Source organism: Coptis chinensis, chromosome 6 (genome assembly GCF_015680905.1).
Source record: "Coptis chinensis isolate HL-2020 chromosome 6, ASM1568090v1, whole genome shotgun sequence".
NCBI classification, from domain to species: domain Eukaryota; kingdom Viridiplantae; phylum Streptophyta; class Magnoliopsida; order Ranunculales; family Ranunculaceae; genus Coptis; species Coptis chinensis.
Window position 1 is genome coordinate 6447419 of NC_141461.1, and position 24939 is coordinate 6472357.

A 24939-nucleotide genomic window follows, 5' to 3' on the forward strand; every position below is an offset into this window, starting at 1 on the left:
TTCTAACTAATTATTAATTAATTGTATGTTTTTTACTGTTTAAGAAAAGTGATTAAGGGAAAGCCGGAATTAAAGTTAAGCAATCATCATCACGTGACAAACCAACTCACGGAGCATATGGTCCACGTATTTGAAGTTGAGATACACAAGCACAGATAGATGGTCAGAATGGGGTTTTAATAATTTTCATGTTGTTACAAAATACAATGAATGTTGATTGGACGCCAAAAAATTACAGAGAGAGTGAAGTTTTAAATCACTCTTATCAATTTTATTTGTGAATTACTGAAAAAATGAGAAATTTCAGTACTATCTAATGGTACAAGCATGCCTGTACAATAATGTCTTTCCTATACTACTTACAACTTTTGGCCACGCTATAGGGGTTTCATTCCTCTAATGTAAATTCAAATCATCAATTGCTTGTGACTTCAATGCTTCGGCTGCTCAATGTCTGTTTCTGTTGGCTGCAGCGTTTTTGAATCAGAATGCATCTCCGAGGACACACAATTAATCATCATCATCATCATAAACACGTAAACAATCATCTCCCTTATATTATACAAGAGTTTTCCTGCACTTGCCAATCAATAAGAGCATCGAGAAGCCAACAATACCCACATCCACAGGAAAACCAAATACAGAGAGAGAGAGAGAGAGAGAGCTTATAATTATTATTGGGCCACTTAATGCTTAATCATGCGCAGCTCCCATTTGCCCTCTCCATCAATCAATCGCAACTCCATAGAATGGAATGGAATAAGAGCAGGACGCTGGGGTGGAACCAAACCACAAGTAAATACCAAAACGAAAAATGGTCAATCATGTCTCAGAAACAGAATTTACTTGCAATACTTACTTGGGAAGAAGTTACAAAAGTAATGCCCTTCTCATTTGCCAGACGGTACAAGTGTTCTTCAACATCAATGCTAGTAGCACTGTCCATCATAGAAAAGGAAGTAAGTAGGCATTTCTGAGTAGGTTATTGAATCCAGAAAATAAAGATATACAAAACAGTTTTCGTGACATACTTGGTGCACTCATCGAGGATTCCATATTTAGGGCTATGAAAGAAAAGGCGAGCCTGGTAAAAATTTGTATTGCAGCAAACAGTCAGAGAAAGTCAATGATAAGTTTCCTACTAAGCAACAAAGTCAACTCAATGCAATCACTGTTGCCTCCAACTCACCATGCCAAGTCTTTGCTGTTCTCCAAGAGATAAAACGTCTTCCCAGTTCATATTAGCATCCCAACCTCCCTCCCTTTCAAGAAGATAGACTAATCGAACATTCTCAAGAATAGATATCAAACGCATGTCCAGTATATGCGCAGCATCATCAGATTTTTCATCTAATACATGACGAAAAATCTTCAGAGAGAAACTTAAAGAAAGATTTAAGTAGTATCTATACCACCACAAAAAATTCACAAAACTATATGCAGAAGATGTGAATAATTTGAGATAATGATCTACATGCACTTGAAGATGATATGATTACCTTCGCCAGACCTTTCTACAGCCCTCAATTCCGCTTCCTCGTGAGAAAGAGGATAAATAATTTGATCCCTTAGGGTACCCAAACATGTATATGGCCTCTGGGGAACATAGAATACTGAACTTGATCCTGCCCCTTCACTATGAGTTTGGCATGGTTTAGTGAGTCTTCCACTTGCAATAGGCCACAAACCTCGAAGGACTCTAAAAATAGAGCTTTTTCCACTCCCATTGGGACCTTGAACATTTTATAATAAAAAAATCAGTTAGGTTATGCAAATCGGCAGCCTAGATACCAAAAAGAAGTGTGAAGAGATCACTTCACTAACCAGTGACAAGCAGGCTCTTCCCTGGCAATACATCACATGTCAACTTTCTAGCCAATAATTTCTGTGCTGGGGTGATAATATCCACTTCAGAGAAGGAAATGATATCTTCAGTGGAAACATCACTTTCACAAGGATCAGGGATAGGAATATCTGTATCACCAACACTTGGTTAGCATTTATACGAGGAAAACAAGTGATACGTAAAAGAAGGAAAAAGATGTGGCTTTGAGTAAATCTCTGTGCCAAGAAAAACATAAAATCAATCAGGATTTCAATGGGATTAGGACTATATCCTATACACCAATAAATGAGTTCAGAGAACCTTCATAAAAACATGAAAAGAAAATCCAACAAATAAAAAGATCAAAGTACAATCATTACTGAAACACCAGAAAATTCATAGGACATACCATTTTGAGCCGCATCAAGAAGCTCTTCAAACTCAAAAATCCGATTAACACCACCAGAGAGTTCAACAAACTTTTTATGCAACTCAAGAATGTCACCAAAGGCTAAGAAGCTTTGAGATACGACAGATGCTAGAAAACGCAAAGCATGTGCCAACTCACCTGAACAAGTTTGGAAAGTAAAAACAAGATACCATAGCAATGAAGGTGACTCAATATTGACCAATTAACACCAATTCACCTTGAGTAGATGTCAGAGCTCGATCGCCTTTGTGATCCATAGCGTACAACAAACTCAGCCCCCAAGTCACATTGTGTGGGAGTTGCTTTGTGACAAAATCATCCATTATGCCATACAACCACTTCTTCTTCAAAAGTATCTTTGAGTGATCAAGCAATTCTCTAAATCTTAAATCAACCATCTGTTTATTACCAGAATCATCAAATGATTAAAACCTTTGGTGAAGAACACATAAAGATGTCCAACTCTAACTAGTAAATATGTATTTGAAGGAAATACCAATATCATTGCAAGGCGCCAAAAGAATAGTTTGTAATCCATACAAGAAGTACCAACTAATCCAAGGGTAATTCCAAATTCTGATTATTACACTAAGTTTAGGAAAAGGAAACACTTCAAGCTGTATGGAAATCATAACAACTCTGAATAATTGATTAATATATTGAAAGTTTCTTTCCTTGGTACAACATTAATAAATTAGTGCTTGTAAGGACTAGGTTGCTGGGGATAGAGTATAAACTATAGCACTCATTTAACACCACATTCATGAGGAAAAAATCATTTAAATTTTTATTTTATTTTTATATTGCCACAAAATTGAGTGGAAATGCATGTAAACACACGCACAGGCACATAAATTTGATAATTAAGCAATTTCATTCATCAAGATGTCACGAAAAGTACAAGACAATTATTGAGGGGAATCTGGGTTTGCACCCCCAGCTTTGTCATTTGCCAACCAACCTCATTACGTGGAGAATCATACTCATCCCCCTTACAAAACTGTTAAGAACCAAGGAAGTACAGCTAGTGCCTAGACTATGATAAGCATAGAGATAATAACCAAGTAAAATTTATAGGAGAATCATATATGAATAATAAGAACACTAATATATAGTCAGAAAAGAGCTATATAATGAAGATAAACATATTATATTTACCACACACCTCAATATGTGATTTATCCATAGAACAAAAAGGCCTGAAGTTTTGAGAAATACTGCGATATAATTTAAGGAAACAGATGCATGAAATTTGCATGTTGTCAAACTTTGGTCTTTCAGACCTGTTCAAACTTCGGAATTTGTTTTTGGAGGATTTCGTACTATGTAAACTAGAACGGCAGGGGAACTACATAATGTTTTTTACCAGATACACGTAGAGTTATATTCTGTCAATAAATCAAAAGGTTTTGTAAATTGAGAACGAGATACCCTGCCACACACAAGAATATACAACACCATAGAAACACATAAAATGAAATACAACAGCAAAAACTGAGCAGAGCTAGCTACATCCCTAAACTACTATATCATGGTGAAAAGTAAAGTATAGTTAAAGAAACATACAGCTTTTTCTCGAGCACCACCGCCGAAGAAAGCAACAGACTCAGCATGAGTACGTAGTCTCTCGTGCATGAACCTAATTAATAAGTTACATCGAGGTATTAGCTCAAGAAAGTACAACTGACAGCGTATAAGTTTCAGAAGCTCAACACTTGGATCTAATCTGGGGTGGTATTATAAAATACAGAAACCAAACAAATACACAACTAACCTAAAGGTTCCTTCGAGTTGTTGTTCTGTACTAGCTAAGCCACCAAAATCAGGTGTGACGCTCCTTAGAAAACCTAATCCCAGCAACATATAAGTATACAGGATAGCAACTCCTCTTTGACCAGTCAATAGCTTCATTCTCCAAGTGAACCTACAGATGATAAGGTACCAGTTGAGTCTAGGTAAAAAACAAATGGAAACTATAGGAACATTTCTTAAATGTGAAGGGATTTTAGTAAAAGCAACCAAAAACCAGTTCCCTTTAAGGATATACTCATTACAGACTAACCAGATAATATCCACAGAAGGTTTCACCATTCCTGTGACTAATCCCGACAAATCACCTGTCAACTTCTCCACATCATGTGTTATTCGCTGATCAGCATCAATACTCTGACCAGACATGTGGAATATCTGCAAAGATAACAAGTATGTTTCATGCATTTAGCACCATCACTGGACTTTACAAGAGGAAACTGTCAAACAGAATATAAATGCCCAACCAAATTGCTATAGCTAAAACCCAATACTAACAAGAGACACCATAATAGATATGTTCATGCGAAGCAAAGGAAATACAATAAACAGATCTAGATTTTAAGATAGAAACCCGTAAACTATAAAAGTCAAATGTCTGATCAGACTTAGTAACAAATAACAAGTCAAGAGGAAGATGCACACATAACTGCTTATTATCCATGACAATCATATATAGTACCATGCGGTTTTCATTCTCCAATAGTTTGTAGTAGGTGGGAATCATAGAAAATTATGTAATGCACAGGAGTACAGGACCACATTTCATTACCTGGTAGAAAGAATTCTTTCTCAAGTAGTTCTTTAATAAATGCTGTGTCAATCGAATTCGCCATCCAAGGGCCAGTTTTGCAGTCAAGTGTCTGAAACAGTAAAATGGTTCAATGTGGTGTTTAAGAAAATTCTTCTGGGAACAAAGTAGCAAGAGTTTATAGAGATGCACGAAATAACTTGAAACTAAAGACGGGTGGATACGATGAAAATGTGGTAAACATTTATTCCTATTCAAACATACAGTCCGATTAATATTCATTCCGTAAGGAGAGCTGTTTGAAATTAAGTCAAGTTTGTCATGCCGTTTCCAATCAGTTGCTCCTAAATTTCACAGAATTACCTCAAAGAAGGCGCAACAATTGAAGATGCAGCACTTTGAAGAATACTAATACCAATTAACCGAACAAAGGCCGTCTTATCCTGTTCCAAAACGTACTTAACAGTGGTTCCTGTAGCATCCAAGAAAATCGTTTATCAAGAAGATTCATTGACTTTCACATGTACCATACCATAAATTTTTCAAAATTTACCATTTAAAGAAGCAATCCGATCTGAGATCCATGTCCTTGATACAACAAGTAAAGCTACTGCAAATAGTTGTGCTCCTTGTCTATCAAACAGGGTTGGTACCTACAGAGTAAATACCAAATTAGAATTTACTAAACAATGCGTCTCATCCGAAACTATGGTTCCGTGAAAAAGATATACCAAACGAGAATTTTTATCAAACAATGTGTCTAATCCAAAATTATGGTTCCAAGTAAACACAGCTCAGCATTGAGACAATAAATCATTTCTAAACGATGGGATAGAAGCAAACATATATTTTTTGCAAAATTCTGTGGACTGAATGCCATGCAGACTTTAAGAATCTAAACTTAGATAGTTTTAACCAAGGGTACTTAATTTGGTGAGAGAAGAGATTTCATCAAGGGAATTTAAGATTTTCCTTACTTTGATGTACTCGGGATTGCATGGCTATCCTTAGTATCCTGATAAGGGACAACTATGCTTCATCATTAAATGAGATTTCATCTTCGCGATAAAAAAACCATGGTACTTGTTTCGACTTTTTCTTTCTTACTAGCTATTTCTAATGGCAAAAAAAGTACAAAGAAGAACATAAGCAGAGATTTAAATGTTATTAGAATGTACCTTTCAAACCTAATTCCCCAATCCCCTTATTGCATTCTAACCTTATAACAAAATGTCTAAAATACTTCGTGATATCTAGCACTTTTTCAAGATCTGGCCAATTTTAGCACAGCGAGTGGACTAGTGAATTTCCTCATATAGGTAAAGTATGAGGACACAAACAGCAAATATTCAAAGCATAGGAAATGTCGGGAAATATCAGAAAATTGATATCAAATATTGCACAATATAACAATATATAGCGTACCGGAAATTGGCTGATGTATCAGGAAAATATTTGTAAAAGATCAGGAAATGAAAAAAATGATATCAGTTATTTTTCTTTTCCTCCAAAACCTCATTTTCCCAACCAATATTGACCAACAATTTTGAAATCTTGGTCCTCGAGACATCAGATATTCTGTTCTGACACAGCATTTGGTTCTACAAGTCTAACTGAGAAAAAACACTTGATACAATGACAGACCACTTACCAAAACTTTAAACAACGCAGCTGCTCTAGACGGAAAGATTCTTGGAGTTTTATTCAACCGGGGAACAACTGGTAATGAAGCCTTAGGGTCAATTGCAGGAGACATCGCTATTACCTCTGTCGCATAGGATTGTGCCTTGGAATCTGAAAAAGTGGTGTCCTGGTATATATGATATTCAACATGCCAAATAAGTACCTCGATAGTTATAATTTAACTAGCATACATCTGGCAATAAGAGACGTATGCAAATTCTCTCACCTTCTGAGCAAAAGCTCGTTGAACAGTCATTGCATCACTTTGCCGGTTCGTTTCAGATGGCTCAGTTGAATTGGGTCCGACTTCATTTTGTTCTGAAGAATCATCCCTATATTTTCATAAAATTACAACATTCAGATTTCCACAATCGCAAGCTTTATAAGACGGATACTGATAATTCAGTAACCCACAAATACAACCTCTTGTGGTGAACATTCCATCCCCCTTCGCCATCCAATGACAACACCATGTCATGAAATGCGACAAGTGCAGGACGGTGTGATATAGTAATACACGAAGTCCCCATTGCCCGAACTTTAGCACAAAAACGTTCCTCCATGTCAGTAGTGACAGCACTGGTACACTCGTCAAGAATAGCAAACTTAGGCTTATGGTAGAACAATCTAGCCATCCCCAATCTCTGCTGTTCTCCAAGAGAGAGCTCATCACCCCAGTTGATCTCCTTTTCAGGTGGATAGCGATCCAATAGATACTCCAAGTCAACCTGGACAGGAGGGATAGCATCTTCAGTTACTTTCCCTAAAGAATAAGTTAGTGATTCAAAGAAAGTATTGGAGTTTCTACACATAAGTCAATAAGAAGAACAGAATGAGCAAGTATACATTTTTCAACAGCTCAATCATTTCACCATGTGTGAGTGGTTCTATTTCTTGATTCGCTGTAAGAGGATAGATGAGCTGGTCACGAAGTGTTCCAACAGCCGTATATGGTCTTTGAGGTACATAGAAAATCTCCTTATTGAGATCGGAGCCAATCCCAGGTTTTACAATATAGCCAGAGACTAGAGGCCAAAGCCCTCCTAGAACTCGAAAAAGAGAGCTTTTTCCGCTACCATTCGGACCTTCAGAAGATATTAATTAAGATATTAGTACTAAAAATATACTGATACAAGAGTGATGGTTATAACCTCTGAAATTAAAGTTATACCTGTAATCAAAAGATTAGATCCTGTTTCAACTCTGAGAGTCAAATTGTCCACCAGTACATTACCTGTAGGTGTAACTACCTGAAATGACCCATGTCACAATTAGAAAATTAATTAACAATCATATACAATACAAACGTAAGGTCAATGGACCTCATGATTTTCAAGTACCTTGACACCAGCAAACTCGATGTAGTTAGCTTCACTAACATAATTCCTACTTCCATTTCTTTGAAGGGAAGTTTTATCATGAACAAAGCTCAGCTCTCTTGAAATGGCCAGTAACTCATGGATGCGGTCAGCATACCCACTACAGATAGAAAGTTACAAAAGTTAAACAAAAAGTCCCACAAAAGAAAGCATATAGTCCCACCAGGAGAGAATAATACGTAGAATTGAACACCAGAGAGCATGAAAATGGGCATCTGTTTTGATCAGGAAATGCTTGAGTTGTTACTAGTAACCATAAGCAAAACCAAGTTGGTGTTCTGATACACCAACTCTGCCATAGGTAAGTCTTTCTTGGCCCATTATTAGACACTCTCAACTTCCATTCTTTAAATATTTCTGTATAAACTTTACACACTGCAGTTACCAAATATAGTAATGTACCTGAACATTTAACTTTCACGTGCAACCTTTCAATTTAGGATACTATCCATAATTGAAAAGATACACTATTTTCTAGCCTAGAAGAATTTTTTTACTAAAACAAATAAAAAACCAAGTCATTATTTAACAGGTTCATCTAAAACATCAATTTAAGAAGAAGCTATATAAATAACAGATTAACACATTATCATCATTGTTGGAGCTTACACCAAAATTAGAACATCTCACACTGGTCGGTTCTACTCTGTGCAACAACACCAAGTAATAGATAGAGACATTTGCTTATCTTATGCATGACACCATTGTCAAGAGGGTTCACTTAAAAACCTTCCCCTGTTGAACCATGTCAGTCTATAGCACAGAGATGGCCATTAAGTCTCCTTTAATCTGACTGACATGGTACATGAGGAGGGTCGCTCAAATTTTTAAGTGCTCTTCCAGTTCCCACTTCGAAAAAACATGAACCATGGGTGTCTAAATATGGTTAATATGCCACACTATCTATGCATTCATATACGTCATATAATTGAGAACTTTAATAACGTTGGTTAAGCCATAACCTGAGACGATTTAGCCGTCTTGAACTTATAGAGAGAGTCCCAAGTGACTGAAACAACGAAATTATGACACTCGTATGGTATCTTAGATTGCTTAGCATCTCCGCTCGCCCTAATGTTGATGATTCGGGTCTCAAAGTGCCAGAAAAGAATGGCTCAATAATTAAAACGACAGCTACTGTAGCACCGAGATACTTCAACAAGAAGTCCTGAATCATTCCAAACCACCAGTGATCATGCTGAACAAGCTTCATGTGCCTGATGAGAGTCTTGAACTTCTTCTGAATATGAGATTCTTCTCTTCTTTCTCCACCATAAAATGCAATACTTTCTGCATGGGTCCTCAACCGTGAATGAAGCTGCCGATACTCCCCTTCCAGTTGTTGCTCTTTCGACATAAGTTTTCCAAATGCAGGAGAAAAGTTGCTGATCATAGTTCCAGCCCCTAGAACATAAGCCTGATGAAGTAACAATAAGTGATAGATGGCCAAGCAACTACAGAAAAACCACCTTAAAGGCGACATAATAGAATCTTAATCGTATGCCAACATAAAAATGTGCAAAGAATAAGCAGTCATGTGGAAGAAGTACCAAAATCCAGAAAACATATTTTGGGCTTGCATAAGAACATAAACGCCAGGTATACAGAACACCATCGGTAACTGCTATAAGATCCTCCTGTACAAGGTCACTCAATTCTGAACAGAACCTTGGTACATCACTCGCTATCCTCTGTTCAGGATTCGTAATTCGACCATCAACATGTGACATTTTGTAGTATGCCATATTCTGCGATCAGAACGCACAACGGATAAAGCAATGCAATCTAGAACCCAACATGGGGACTAATGCTTCAATAACACATAATGTCCACCAGGTGAAACAACAGATGATAAATTGAATTTAAAGAAAATTTCCCAAAGATGTAGATATATGAACAAAAATGTTTCTAAAAAGAAACACAAAAGCTAATCTTTTTTTTTCTTTTTTATTAATTTTTTTTCTCACGGACTTTTACTTTTAACTGTTCACAGAAGCAAAAAAACTGAATTTTTATTGTGGGGGTAACTTAATGATTACCTTTTTCAAAATCAGTAACTTTAAGATCAAATTATTAATTTAAAGGAATATATTGGCACTAACCATCCCCCATTAACTATTCACCTGCAGTGCATAGATGGGATTGTTTGAGCTGGCTTAACTAGTTTAACATACATGATGATAACAAAATTGGTGTAAAGTGCTTGAGGAAACCCAAGAGCATACCCTTGAACACCTTGTCTCAATATTGGCTAATGGAATTTCCCCTCTTTTGTAGGGCGGTTTTATTTTTATTTTTATGATTGTATTGTAAAGGACAGCTCATCTTAATATTTATTTTTTTATCATTCTCTTTTACCAGATATTGAAAAGAAAACCATACAATAAGAAATTATAAATGCAATTACCTCAAAATAATGCGAGTGGATAAGATCTGTCAATATTTTTCTAAACCGCAAACTTAACCTTCCTGTTATGTATTTGGAAGTGCAAACCAAGGCTGACTGAAGAAAACACAAAATCAGATTTTCAATGATCAACCGTAAGAAGGCAGGTACACGTCGAAGGAAAGCAGCCCGAAATAAGAATCCTTGCACTTTTGCCAGTCTATTGCTCAAAGCAGTTCGCAATACCTGCAAGAAGTAAACTGACATTACTATAAAGATTAAGTGAATAACAATGACATGCAGGCTGGTACCAAATGTTAGTGCTGTGATTTTGAATTTGCTACTAAGGTATCAAGAAAATGAAGATAATTAGCACACAAAATGGATGTCCACTTTCCCTAGTTTCCAACAAACATAATAATAGGAGGAAAGAAAAGAATATAACCAAGGTTAAGCAATTTCAATCATTTGCTGAGAATTTACTGTATATGAGTACATATCACCTGTACAAGGAAGAAAATGTCCACCCAAAAGAAGAATAAAATATACCAACATAAAAGTGTGTCGAAAGAAGAGGCTCTTTGCCAACTGATAAAGAAAAGTTGAAGGCTCACCACAACGCCAACGAGAGTTAGAAGGTTCCTTGCTCCCATTTGACCCATCTGGGAGAGAAGGATGGCTGTTAACACCTTTAGTGATCTCAATCCGCTTTTCTTTAATCTGGTTTTCTTTACAGAGCTATCCTTTTCATCCGCTTTATTGGATATTTCTTTATCAATAAGAGCTACAGAACCACGAGTAGAAGAATCAGGCCTCCTGCCTCTGGTCCATAATCGTGATTGCATGTATGTAGCAGTTCCACCTGCAACCAGTAAACCCGCGGCCACAGCTAGGGCCCTCCTGTATGACAGTGAAGCATATTTTATCCACTTAATATCACCATAGAACAGCAATTTGCAACAGATAGAAGACCAATAAGGAAAAAAAAAATGACGTGCAATTAAGATTGGCATATACTGAGAAATATACACATAAGTATGGTTCTAGTTACATTTTTTTTTTCGGTACCAGGTTCTTGCAACTGTTTAGATTAATTTCTACTGTTGAGCAGTCATACTATCACAAGTTCAATAGGCACACACGCTCAGAGGTCGAAGTTTAAAGATTTGAACACCAAAGACGGGAGAAAAAAATGAACGGGTAAAACTTCTAATGATATAAGCAGCAAGGTGACAAGAGAGGGAGGGGAATAGCATCTATATGAGCTAAGGCCTCCCCACTAGGTAGGCACAGCATATAATGTGCTACCTTACCAGAATCAGTTAACAATAATGTAGTGAAAAATGTAATTTTGCGTGCAAGAACCCAACAAAGCACCAACCAAAATCAATTGATAATATATGGAGATTTTTCAATACAGAGCAATCAGATTGATGCTGGCAAAGAAAAGCACAAAATAGAACTCTTAATACCTCCTTGAAGCCAAAAGATTTCTACCATGCTCCGTTAACTGTAATAACTGTAGCGAAGGCATGGCTTAAAGATGTAGCTTCTCCAACGAGGAACTGTCAGTGAACAATGCCTTCTTCCTGATTGCAGAAATGGAAATGTAAATAATTGAAAACCTAATGGTTCATGGTGGAAGGAATGAAAAATCAGAATAGATAACTGAAAACGCACATGCAGAAATTGAGTTCCCAATAGATGAGAAAGCAATAGAAAACGAAAGGGAACATCAAAAAAAAAAAAATAATAGCCGGTTTGAAGGATACATCTCGGTATATACTGAATCACTACTCATTAAATAAAAAACAAAATAACTTCGTACATTCATGATTCGTTAACACTATAGATTGCTTGTGACCATAATAAAACATATCAGTACAAGAGGACTCGTTTGAAAAAGTATTGTCACGACAAAAATGATTTTATCACATGTACTAGGATAAGGACCTAACATTCATAAATAAGGTCTTGCAATTGTGATATATTTTCTAACTACAAAAAGACATCAGACTATCCACGCAAACTAAACAACACTAGCATGAACATTCATAGTTTACCCCACACCCACTCCATGAGAATTGACTTTTGGTTCTATAAATCTTCAATGCAAAAGTGCAAAACAAACTAAGAGTAACAAAGGATGCTTCTAAAGTTGAGGCTCATTTGCAGACTAGTACATCAAAACTCTTTCCAGACCCGCGTTGAAAGCCTGTTATGAAAGAAGATATTTGCCTTGCAGCGGTTACCACAGAGACTGGGAGCTGAATCGGAATATTCCCATGATAGTGAGTGCTCTAGTGTTTACTATTCAGTAAATAGGAAAGTTAGTTGGCAAGAACGTAAGAGACCGACTGAAGTTACTGTTGGATGAATTTAAATATAATAGGTGAGATGGCTAATAATAGGAACAACTGGAAAAGGAGAATTCATGTGGCCACTGTCATCCATGTGGGATAAAAGCGACAATAATGAGGAGGACTGGAAGCTGAATTTAAATCTTCTGATGATAGTGAGCACCTGGTATTTAGTTATTTACTAATTAGTAGAAGGATGATCAACTTTTGGATACGAATAATGCCTACAACTGCTCTATGAGTCTGGAGTGTGATTGTTAGGAGAAGAGCTCTGTGTAACGAAATGTAGTCCTCAAACATGAAGAAGACAAATACAAAAGTCCAACAGAAGGGGAAACATGTGCACCAACAGACTGTCTCTGGCACGATGTAAGATGGTGGCAATAATACACCAGCAGAAAGAAAAATGTGAAGATGGCATTTTGCATAACGAAGGTCAATGACAATTACAAAGCAGCAGAAACTGAACTGAAGGGAAAACGCCAATGGAAGATGTTGAAAAACTAAAACCTTATATAACTCTGGCAAATAGGAATCTCCTTAGACTAGCCAAAGAGCAGGATGGAGAAAATTACACGCTTAAATCACAATGACACGACAACTAAACAGTCGTGACAAACTATCAAATCCATGATTTTGAGAATTTGGAAGATCCAAAAATTGATAAATCTATCAAATCAAATCACTTAATTTTCCTAATCACTTTCAGAATATAAGTGGTGATCATTGTATGTACATCAAGCTTCCGGTCTTGCAGACATAATCTATGTAGTAAGAGGTGAAGGCACTGTCTAGGCATTGAGGGTGAGCCTAAGGGCTAAATGCCATCCTAGCCGACACTGGCACTCCTAGGCTAGAGACGCAAACATTGAGCCTAGGGCCACAGTGATAGACCTAGGGAGCCTTTGACTACTAAAAAATCCATTGTAAGAAGAGTAAAACCTGTGAAGCTAAACGATTTTTTAATCAAGCAACAGTAAGGAGGTGGTAAACTAATCCAAAAAATACTGGAGTCGCATAAGAAAAAACAAGACATGTGTATTCCCTTGTGCATGTGCATGCATGCATGCGTTGGTGATATGTGAGTGACATAAAGAGATTATATGCCTCTGTATAGTAGGACAAGTAAAGCAGTAATGTACCTTCCAAAACCCAAAAAGGTCAACCATGCTCAATTATATGGAGCGGGTCCACCAAAATTTCGCTAGAGAACTGCAGCTCTGATTTCTATATACAACACAGAGCAACATTCTTTTGGTGAGAGTGTTACCAATAAAAAGGGTAATCGTTCTGGACAAAGATAGACTAAAACATGTCCATGGCCAACGATAGAAAAACCAGAAAACAGCCTATATAACAAAATTTAAGCTGAGGGGAGTGAAATAAAACTTGGAAATATTGATCTCTATTGCCTTGGGCTAAAATAAACATTTTAAAAAGTACGGAAGCTCCTAACACACTCTAATCCTATGAACCGTTTTACAACATCGAAGTGCAGCAGACTCAATCGCATTACATCACCTCAAATCCTTCCTAACATAAAACCTCTAGTAGTAACGTGTTGTCAATGACTAGAACAATCTCCTCAAAACCATGAACAGCAAGTGAAGCAATGATATGTATATAGAATAAGAGTGTTCCAAAGTGATAAATACATACTTAAGTTTGAAGACAGTGAATATATCAAAGGTATTGCTAACTAAAACCATAACTTTAAAAATCACAACAACAACAACAACAACAACAACAACAACAACAATAACAATAACAATATTAAAAAAAAGTTACATACTTTCTCTTGTTAATTAATATAATAAGATTGACAGTAATTATTCCAATTTAGTAAGAATAGATTCTTCTAGTCAAATAAATTCACCTGATGAGAAGCTCCACGAAATAAGCTTAATAAATATCGGTTTTTTTATCAAGTAAAAAAAAAAAAAAAAAAAAAAAAAATTAAGACGCGACCTAAATAGAGAGAGGGAAAGAGAAACAAGGAAGAAGACAATCAGAGAGATTTGGGATTGTGTGAGGTGGTGGTCCCTCACGTAATCAAATTTTATTTTAACCTCTTGACACGTGGCTATTTAAACGCTAATCCTGTTGATAGATATAGTTACAGTGCGTCTGGGACTGTCTGTCTTAAAAGACCTTTTGTGTGGGATTCTGGAATCTCGATTTGGAAAAGCAATCCTCGGGATACGGCAAAAATTCGGAACCGGAATTAGTTGTGATTAAAAAAACAGTACGGTCAAATATTTGGTCAAAAATTTGCAATACGATAATTATACAGTGTTTAATTAATATATGTTTTAAACGTTTAGTTGCAAAATTTTGTGATATTATGTTAGTAAATATTAATAATAATTGTCATTTTTTAAAACATAACAAACATATCTAAACAATCTATATTCCGTGAGAGGAGCGAACATTTTGGGAGAAGGAGAGTTATGCGGACAAAAACCAACTTGGTTGGTTTTTGTCTGTCTGTCCTCATCTCTTGATTCTCTTCCCTTATGTTTTTTCTCTTCGTCTCTCTCACTCACCTTTTTCCTCTCCCTCTCTAGACACTCTAAATCTCCACTCCTCCTTCTCCATTTCCACTCCTCCATCTTTCTCTCCCACTCCGTTCACCCCCACTGCTTAGCAATATACTAGTTATATAATAAAAAATAATAGTGTGGGGTCGGGCCTCCATCTAGTTGTTGTCATTGTCTTTTAGTAAGTTGTGACATGGCAGATCCAAGTGTTTAGAGAGTTTGTGTAATTTTGCTAAGTGTAATCAATACCATGGGATCTGTCAAAAAGTCAACAATTGTGACTGGGCTTATAAATTGTTGGGCTAGCCCATAAACTGTTAGGCCTCCAATTGATTTAGGCTTATAGATAATGGATAATTGGGATGGCCTTGCGGCTGGACTTATAAATTGAATTGTTTCGCTGGTCTTGCGCTGAATATTTTGCGCATAAGATGCATGTACGCTTTGCGACGAAGACGCGATGAGTTGTCGAGATAGTGCCGCAGGCGCGTCGAGGTCTCGCGTGCCGTAGGCACGGGCATACCCTAGTTTAGCTACAAAAACTTTGAAACCAATTGAATGGTTTATAGGTACCTTCATTTATTTGTTATTGGATTGAAATTACCGTTCAAATTTCAAAATACACACACATGACATGACAATTTAAATATTGTCCAAAAAGTATAAAAACAAAGTTTTTTTATTTGTTTATCACTAAAAATGTAAGAGTGAGGGACTTTAAGAGTGAAGACATAAAAAATAACAAAAACACAACCGAATTTTCATTTATTTTATTTTTTTTAAGCCGAATTTTTTAGCCATTTTGAAAAATTCGGCATCAGCAAAATCTGTATTATTTGTTTAAAAGCAAAAAATCACGAATTATTGCGAATCTTTTAAACATTCGAAAAGATTATACGTTTTGCCTTTAAAAAATCCGATTTACGAATTATTCGTAAATAATTCTCGCAAATTGGTAACAAGATTGGGAAGAATCCTTCATTGCAATCATTGTCTTACAACAAGCCCATGGACCACCAGCCTATATTGGGCTTAAAGCCCATGGACCAGCCCAACACCCCTTCATTAAAACACTCTCTTCTCTCACTCGTTAAACCCTAGAAAACCATTAAACCATTCTCACTCTAAAAATAAACAAAGATGGCGGGGCTCATTTCACTACGCCTTCGACGAACCCTAACTCTAACATCCTCCCTACTCAATCGTAATTTCACTTCACTTTCATCACCACCCAAAGTTTCATCTTCCACGTCATCGTTTTATCCACAAAACTATCTGAAAACACAAATTGCGTGTTTTAAATCATCTTTACCATTGCAGTCATCAAGATATGGTAATAATAATAAGAATGATGAGGAATCAATGGACCCAAATGCAGTTTTGTTTGAAGGTTGTGATTACAATCATTGGCTTATTACTATGGATTTCCCTAAAGATCCTAAACCTACTCCTGAAGAGATGGTTGAGACTTATGTTCAAACTTGTGCTAAAGTCGTCGGCAGGTAATTGTATTGTATTTGAGATGTTGGAATAATAGTATTATGTTAAAATGAATAATCAATCAGAGAAAATGAAGTTGTTTTTTGAGTCTATTATAGCAAGTGGATACTAGTTCCATATTATGTATTCGTTATGCATAATGTGGAAAGTCGTCGATTTAGTATTTCCCACAAGTGATCTCTTTACTTGGCAACATTGGTCTTGAAAATTGCTTGTATGAGTTTCGTTATAATAATCAGTGACATGTAAGATTTTCATGAGTGCTGGTCTTGGTCCATTTTAATGTTTCTTAGTTTTTGTGCTTAATAACTTTTGTGTGGCTTGATCACCCTTTCCCCCTCTTTTTTGGTATGGTTATTAACTTGTTACTCGTGTGGTTTGATGTGGAGTGATTGAGTGAAAAGTCTTGAAAGTGGTCAACTAATTTATCTTATATTTTGTTATCGTGTATTGTTTTAGTGTTGAAGAAGCAAAGAAACTGATTTATGCGTGTAGCACCACGACTTATCAAGGATTTCAGGTTATGGTGTCGGAAGAAATGTCTGAGAAGTTCAGAGGCAAGTCCCATACTGATCTCTACAGTTTCAATCTCCCTTCTTTACTTGTATCATTTGATTACCAATACTTATACTTGAAATTGTGTGTTATTCAGGTCTGCCAGGAGTAGTATTCATCTTGCCTGATTCTTACATTGATCCCTCCAATAAGGAGTATGGAGGTACTTTAACAGGACTCTCTCTCTCTCCCTCTCTCTCTCTATTTTTAGTTTTGTTTTGTTTGACAGAGGTTGGGTGTGTGTATTATGTCTGCTTCTTTCTAACTATTGTGGTTTTATGTACTGTAACACAATTCCAAGTAATGATGATCTCATGTTGTTCTTTTGACATTAAAGAATTATCTGTGATTGTCAGGAGACAAATATGAAAACGGGATAATTACTTACAGGCCTCCGCCAGTACAGTATAGACCTGGTAGATATGGTGATAGGAATCGTAGTAATGACCGCCCACCAATGCAACCGAGAAACCAGTCGTATGATCACCAAGGTTCTGCCCAAGGAGATAGAAGGAACTATGCGCCACAACAGAACTTCGGTTCGAGGGAAAACTTTGGTCCAGGTCCGGGTCCAGCCGGACCAGGAGTAGGAAGGGACAGTGGGGTACAACAAAACTACCCACCGCAGCAAAATTTTGTTCCAAGTCCAGCTGCACCAGGAGGTGGAAGGAACTATGTGGCACAACAGAATTATCCACCGCAGCAAAACTTCAGTTCAACTCCAGCTGGACCAGGAGATGGAAGGGGCACTGGGGTACAACTGAACTCTGTACCACAAAGCTACATACCGCAGCAGAACTATGGTCCAGTTCCAGTCGGACAGCAGACTGGAGGAAGAGAGACTTATCAGGCAGAGCGGAGAGAACCAATGCCTTCGTATCAGAGGGACTTCCCACAGGTGGGAAGAGGAGATAACATGCCTCCAGAGAATAGGGATGACTACAGGTTTAACTATAGTCATCGTCGTCCAGGGCTACTCGAAGGACAAAGATACCCACGGACGGAGCAGAGGGATGGCATGCAAGGAGGAGAGCAACAAAATTTCAATCCTCCTATGGGACAAATGAGGAATGACCAAGTATGATTTTGCTTTTTAATTTTTGCTACATACAGCGTGTTACACATGTTTTACCTATTTTCTGCTGATTGATAATAGCACTGTTGACCTTCTCTGTTGTGGCGTTTCCGGTAAGAATTTGTTGTTGGGAGTGCTTTGGAGTTGAATCACTGTAGTTTTCAACTTTTCATAGTTTGTTGTAACAGTCTTTACTGGCCAAGGGGTAGTTATGCGCTACCTGTTTTCATTTGATTGTTAATAAAATTACCGACAAGCAATGCTCAATTTAGAGCTTTCAGCCTTGGAACATGGGGTTTGGATTACGTCCAATGCTTGCAGAAGCCACACTTGTTTAACATATCTAATTATCTATTTTTGGTTCTTGAGTGCAATGAATTAATAATATACCCCCTGCTGCAAGTTATGTTACTTGGTAAAGAAAATATTGCATATGCGTGTTATTTAACATTATCTTGTTGTGCTTGTGACTTTTACCTTTGTTGAATATGACCTGTTACTGGAAGGATAAGTGCAGTGTTCATTCGGACTTATAGGGGTTTGTTGAATATGACCAGTTTCCTTGTTAGATAACACACCTATATTCTCGTCTCTGTAACACACTATAGATTCAGTTTTTTTTTTTTTGGGTATCCAAGAAATGTACATTTGTAGGTTTTATCTTTGCGGTCTTAGTACACTGTATGTCTCGGGTTCTATGTATTATACCTTCTGCTTTCTTATCATAATAAATATGCATTCAGTCACCAGGGTTTAAATTGTGAAACATTGTTAAGTTGGTATTTACATTCTTTAGATACCTGCAATTAGTTGGTACTTGCTTAGTTACACACTTACACTGTCGCATTATTACTTTCTGAATATTTGCAACTTAGTTTATGTATGCATTCTCAAATCTTAGCCACTATAGGTGGGTACATGGTTAGCTTATGCAGATGGATGATAAGCGGATTTAACTGGTTGATTGAAGTTTTCAGTAACTGGACAACTTTTGAAACTTCTTATGCTTGGATAACACAGGTTTTGAAATTTTTGTGCTCATTGATGCAGGGTCAATACTGAAGAGTTTTCTATTCATGCATTTGATGGGAATCTCAACAAAGGTCAACTGATATTCTATTAGTTTAGAGTCTCATAGTCTCACTGGTGGGCAAGCTTGTAAAAATTCTTGTTGAAATCTCAATATATGATATATGAACTCAATAGTGTAACTAGTTGTTGGTCCTTTGTGGCTGGAGAGATGGTACTGGAATTTTATTGCTGTTATTAGTTTCTGTTTGATGGATATTATAATATTTGAGTACACCCATTTATCTGTTTTCATTGGGTAGTGGGATTGTTTAATAAATTAAGCAGACAGTACTAAGATGCCTACTTCGTAAACTAGATTTACCGTCTGGAATATCATGGCATCAAACAATGTTATAATATAAATTCTGAACAGATTTGGTTGATCTGCACAGAGCTGTTGCACCTTGCCCAGTTAGTTATCCTTGCTCGTTAGTTACATTAATCCTTGTGTCATTGAACAGTACCACTTGTAGAATGTCTTTTGCTTGATATATTGTGCAATGGTACAGGACTATGTGCAAATAGATTTTGTGAACTTCTGCAAAATCATGTGAGTCAATGTGAAAATAGATCTCTGTATTGTTGCATGTCTTGAATGCTGGAGTTTAACCTCTATGACAGTAGCGAAAACTTGCAGTTGATTCCGTGAGCCTCCACGATATTTTGTGCTTCTGTCCTTCTGTCAGCATATCCGTAGTCTAAAAGTTGCCATTTATGCAGCAGCTTTTTGCTTATATTATGGTAACCAAATCGGGCTAGGGAAGTGGATAATATATTAGGTATAAATGATGCAAGTCTCTAACATAAGTGCATTAGTTGGTTGATTAGCCTAAAGAAAATCGATGGCTAGCATCACAACTTAAGGGTCGAGATAGGATAATAACTTATGTATTAATTTATAAAAGAGTAATTATATCCAGTGCTCATACAGAATGCTTTTATCCTTACTAGAGTCCAGACTCATATCCAGTGCTCATATTTATTAAAGTACTAGCCATCTCAAATCGTTTGCAATCAGGGATTGGGGGCCTTCTTTCTCCTTGTATCTTTCGAAGAGTATAGGACAGATGTGAGTATGATAGTATTTCTTTTGGCAAGAGACGAAGCTTAGGACAACAAACAATTTCCAGAGCACGTACTGATTTCAGAAACTAGCGTGTGGAAAGAGCCTATTACTAGCACTGAGATTGTCACCTCAGGAGAAAGGAATGGAAACGATTTTTGAATGTGCAAATTTGGTAATCTGGAGAAAGGAAATCAAAATTTGGGATGGCATCACTTATGTTTGCTATGCCTAAAACTAGGGAAAGGAATCCTGCATTCTTTTATTCAAGCTTTTTTTCCTTATCCTTTCCCATTTGTATGTTTATAAGGTTATGCTCAAAGGTACAATGGAAACGTTATTACACCGAGTTACCAATTGTGCATAACTACACAAATCATTCTAACAACTTCGATAAACCAAGAGCCCCCAAATAAAAATTAAAAAAGATAAGAAGGGAGACAAATATTATACCGTAAATATAGAGACTGAAGTGACTCTGACACTCCTTTCAGCAAGGTCTGGAATTCAGGACAATATATAGTCAAACTCCACGACTTGTGCATTCGATCTTTCCTCATTACAAGATTATATCTTAATTCTTAAGGGATTACATCTTTCCAACGCAATACATAAGTTTATTAGATCCATACAACTTTGTCCTTCATTTCTTGAGCTTCACGCTTGGGTGAAGGCATGGAAGCTAAAAACACCCAGCAACAGTCGAAAAATTGCTTAAAATGTGTTGACCCATCATTTTTCTTATCATTTTTCTTTTTAGACTCATATCCTGAAAATCTCTAATCTAGGCAAAAATTGTTGTGATCTTTAAAAAAAAAATAACGGTCCAGAAAATAGTATTTTTGCAATCATCTTTTGCCTAGGTTAGAGATTTACAAATGAGTTGAAATTTTGTAGAAATGATGTTTATGGTGAGTAGATGATATCTACAAAAAATTAGGTTTTGATTAATTTTCTATGTGAAATTTTAATTACGTACTTATTTTATGTACTTCTAGGATCCATACTGTATATATATATACTTCTAAAAAAAATAAAAAAATATTAGATCGAAATGGAGCTGAATGACTTATGTGACTCATTTTAAGTACTGAATTTAGAATTTCAATAGAACCACAATTATTCAGGTTCAATGAGACTAGATATTCAAAGGAAGAACCAACCACTCATTCTGGAAACACCGAGCTCATGTAGCCCATGATACTATACACAACTCCTCAAGACATTATATCAGGCTCTAGGTGTTGAACATGCTATAGGTGGTGAAGAACAACAATATCCAATTCAGTTATAGCCGCTGACCTCTCCCAATTCAACTTCAACTTTTGGAGATGTTTCTTGTTCCTCAACTTTGTCAAACAAATAGTAGTGTGAGTTAAATCTTGAAGATTAAAGATGTTTAACATCCGAAGGTTTACCAAGCAGGCTTCAAATCTGTCATGTTATGAAATACATAAAATTAAGTAATTTCTCAACTCTGACTAGTTTGTCCTAAACCGAATGGCCATGCAACTAAAGCCAATGTAGGTCTCTCTCTCTAAAAAAAAAGTTTGTTTTATTTTTCATATATTTGACAAGAGGAAGCACAATCTTTCTCGGTGGTGGAGAGCAAAGAAGCAGCAAAATCAAATTTATCTATATTCTCTCCATTTCAAATTTTCTTTAATATTTTATGATTTGTTGTTTGAGTTATCAAATTAAGGCTTTAAAATTAAATTTTTAGGATTTTTAACTCTTATCGACTATGATAGGGTTTGATAGCAAGGGAGTGTTTGTTTTGTTTTATTGTTTGTTTTTTTTAACATCACATTTGGTCATCACTTTAAGAAGTGATATTGAAGCTTTACCTTATGATATCTTTTAAAAAGTGATCTAAAAATGTTATGGCATTACTTCTTGACATCAATTTAACTGTGATGTTAAAAACTCCAACTTTTATGTCACCACTAGTCATATCACTTTCAAAAGCGATGTTATATAATTTTGACATCACTTTTTCATTGATGTGAAAATACTTTTTTTGTTGTAGTGAGGATAAAATTTCTATTATTGAGGAAGAACACAATAGAAATAATAACACAATAAGACTTGTTTAAGATGATTCCTCATAGCTCCAGTTGGTGTGTGTGTTTCTTAGTCTATAAATAGAAAAGTTGTCAACTTCTCAAATTTGTTAATTTTCTGATAAGGTATATATATATGTGTGTGAAAAACCATATCATCTATGTTCTGATCTTTGAGGATGAATAATAAATATCTAGCGTAACTTATCTCTTCCATTAATGGTCTTGAAATCAATCTTGAAGAGTCGTCAAAGCGGCAATATACTCGAGTAAAAGATGAATGAGTGCATTTAGTTGGAATTTTTCACAGTTCCAATTATTATCAAAGACATCATTTAAAGAATGGAAAAATAAATATTTCCAACATCTTTATTAGCTTATGATCCCTTTGTTATTGGACAAAAGTTGATGTCATCCACATTTTAATCAACATGCTCCTATTGAAAATAACTTCCAAAAAACAGCTAGGCGTGAAGATTCAGTTTCATCGCAATTTTCAACTAATTCCAATATACTTTTCTTGAGAGTATATATATATATATATATATATATATATATATATATATATATATATATATATATATATATATATATATATATATACCTTAAATCTAAAACCTTAAATAAATCTAAAAATCTAAACACCCACAATTTCACCTACAAAATTATTTAAACCCTAATCTTTTGTGCATATGATCTACTAACCATAAAGAACATCTCTACAAAAATTCAACTCGTTTGATATCCTTTAACTTAGATAAAATTGTTTTCCACTTTTGAATATATATATAAAGGTATAGAAATGTCTAGTTTTTGCAATCATCTTTTGACAGTGTTAAAAATTGTCAAACGAGTTGAATTTTTGTAGAGATGTTATTTATAGTTAGTAGATCATATGCACAAAAGATTAGGGTTTAAATCATTTTGTAGGTGAAGTTATGGGTGTTTTAGATTTGATACTTATTTAAAGTCCTTTTAGGAGCTGGGCTGTATATATATATATATATATACACACACACACATCAACATTTCTAACAATAAATAAATAAATAACAAAAGATATTTATAACAACCATTTCCTTATGAGTTCTGACAGATTATCGGTGTGGTACTGTGGTGGTGGTGTAGCATATCAGTGTACCTGGCTTGCAAGTAACGAAATTACTATATGTCATAAATCTTTTGCAACGACTACATTAATTTTGACACTCTGAGAAAAAAAATTAGTAGTTAAAACAAATGAGATGACATAATTTATTATCAAATCAAAAGTATCCTTAACATATAACAACAACACAGCTAATACTGTCAAATGGATCATCAGAAGTTATACATGTCTATGGAGCGAAGCAAACATAACAAATAATTCAAAAAAATAGTTCCATCCCCTCCAGGTAACATCACATTAGAAATTTTGCCAGATCAAAAGCAGAATGGAGAGATTAAAACCACCTGCGCAATTGATCGAATGCACAAAAAGAAAACAAAGCTTTGGGCCATCCAAGAAGATCCAAGTACCGCACTAGTGAATTGGCAATCAACCAATCAATAATGCATCTATGCTGGTAAACCGTCCAAACCTCTAGAGTCTTCTTGATAGAGTGAAACAGTTGTGGACTTGAAGCTTTTGGAGTGCAGGTAGACAATTCCTTGGAAGGTCAGTGAGATTTTCACATCCTTCCAAAACTAGATATGATAGAGAGTGGATATATTGCAGAGATCCAAGGCAAGCTAATAGGGGGCATTGACCCACGAATAGCTTCTGTAGTTTTGGGAAGTCGCCTTCAACACTAGTCCATACACTCAAGTCTCCCAAGTTAGAGAGAGTTAGACACTCAAGTCTAGGATAATTCGAGTTTCCCAAAGTCTCTCTATCTATCAAGTTCAATCCCTCCATATTAGAGATACTAAGATTCTTGAGGAATCTCATTTCACTTACTGACTTGAGGAAGAACTAATCACCCATTCTAGGAACACAGAGCCCACATAGTCGAACCACGTTTTCTCCTCCACACACGAAAACCAACTTTCTTTAAACCCATGTGGCCTAACATCTTTATAAATCTCTCCAACATCTTTATTAGCTCATGATCTCTTCGTTCTTGGACAAAAGTTGTTGCCATCCACATTTTAATCAACATGCTCCTATCGAAAATAAATTCCAAAAAGTAGCTAGATGTGAAGATACAGTTTCATTGCAATTTTCAACTAATTAAATTTCAATATATTTTCCTTGAGAGTAAACCAAACCTTACGTGTTAACAACAGCCGCAAATATCCCAATGTTTGTTATATTAAATAAAATATATATATCAACATTTCTAACAAAAAATAAATAAATAACAAAAGATATTTATAACAACCTTTTCTATTTTGCACGCCTTGAGATGAATAAATTAGGTTATTAATGTAATTCATTGGAATTCGGTATCTAACATGTGTATATCAA

The 24939-nt window shown here is 35.9% G+C and overlaps 2 protein-coding genes across 4 annotated transcripts; one reads left to right on the plus strand and one right to left on the minus strand.

The window, feature by feature from the left end:
* Positions 1–160: 160 nt before the first annotated feature.
* On the minus strand, positions 161–14704 carry ABCD1 (peroxisomal ABC transporter 1). Of its 3 annotated transcripts, none has more exons than XM_086565551.1 (27): positions 14500–14704; positions 13766–13850; positions 11736–11852; positions 10878–11163; positions 10285–10509; positions 9428–9625; positions 8840–9294; positions 7839–7977; positions 7670–7748; positions 7345–7583; positions 6922–7226; positions 6725–6830; positions 6467–6625; positions 5369–5468; positions 5179–5287; positions 4837–4927; positions 4318–4442; positions 4030–4179; positions 3822–3894; positions 2473–2653; positions 2235–2393; positions 1825–1974; positions 1500–1733; positions 1190–1350; positions 1032–1084; positions 860–938; positions 161–773 (listed from the first exon to the last, which is right to left on the minus strand). In XM_086565551.1, exons 3-27 carry the CDS (start codon positions 11795–11797, stop codon positions 687–689), a joined length of 4005 nt encoding a protein of 1334 aa, XP_086421677.1. In that variant the 5' UTR covers positions 11798–11852; positions 13766–13850; positions 14500–14704; the 3' UTR covers positions 161–686. The 3 variants fall into 3 exon arrangements, with proteins under 3 accessions (XP_086421677.1, XP_086421679.1, XP_086421678.1); XM_086565553.1 differs by having other exon boundaries at positions 8840–9281; positions 14500–14658; XM_086565552.1 differs by lacking the exon at positions 13766–13850 and having other exon boundaries at positions 14500–14639.
* Positions 14705–16220: 1516 nt separating this feature from the next.
* MORF1 (multiple organellar RNA editing factor) lies at positions 16221–19610 on the plus strand. The gene is made up of 5 exons (XM_086565174.1): positions 16221–16665; positions 17123–17220; positions 17316–17381; positions 17575–18296; positions 19344–19610. The coding sequence occupies exons 1-5, from the start codon at positions 16304–16306 to the stop codon at positions 19353–19355; spliced, it is 1260 nt and encodes a 419-aa protein (XP_086421300.1). The 5' UTR covers positions 16221–16303; the 3' UTR covers positions 19356–19610.
* Positions 19611–24939: the final 5329 nt, after the last annotated feature.

Excerpts from the sequence above, each read along its gene's own strand:
- ABCD1 (XM_086565551.1), bottom strand. The coding sequence starts at position 11,797 with ATGCCTTCGCTACAGTTATTACAGTTAACGGAGCATGGTAGAAATCTT. Across the intron at positions 9,626-10,284 it reads TCCACTCGCATTATTTTGAG|AATATGGCATACTACAAAAT; the intron begins GTAATTGCATTT and ends TTCTGATCGCAG. Across the intron at positions 1,351-1,499 it reads TGTAGAAAGGTCTGGCGAAG|ATGAAAAATCTGATGATGCT; the intron begins GTAATCATATCA and ends GTCATGTATTAG.
- MORF1 (XM_086565174.1), top strand. The coding sequence starts at position 16,304 with ATGGCGGGGCTCATTTCACTACGCCTTCGACGAACCCTAACTCTAACA. Across the intron at positions 16,666-17,122 it reads TGTGCTAAAGTCGTCGGCAG|TGTTGAAGAAGCAAAGAAAC; the intron begins GTAATTGTATTG and ends GTATTGTTTTAG. Across the intron at positions 17,221-17,315 it reads AATGTCTGAGAAGTTCAGAG|GTCTGCCAGGAGTAGTATTC; the intron begins GCAAGTCCCATA and ends TGTGTTATTCAG.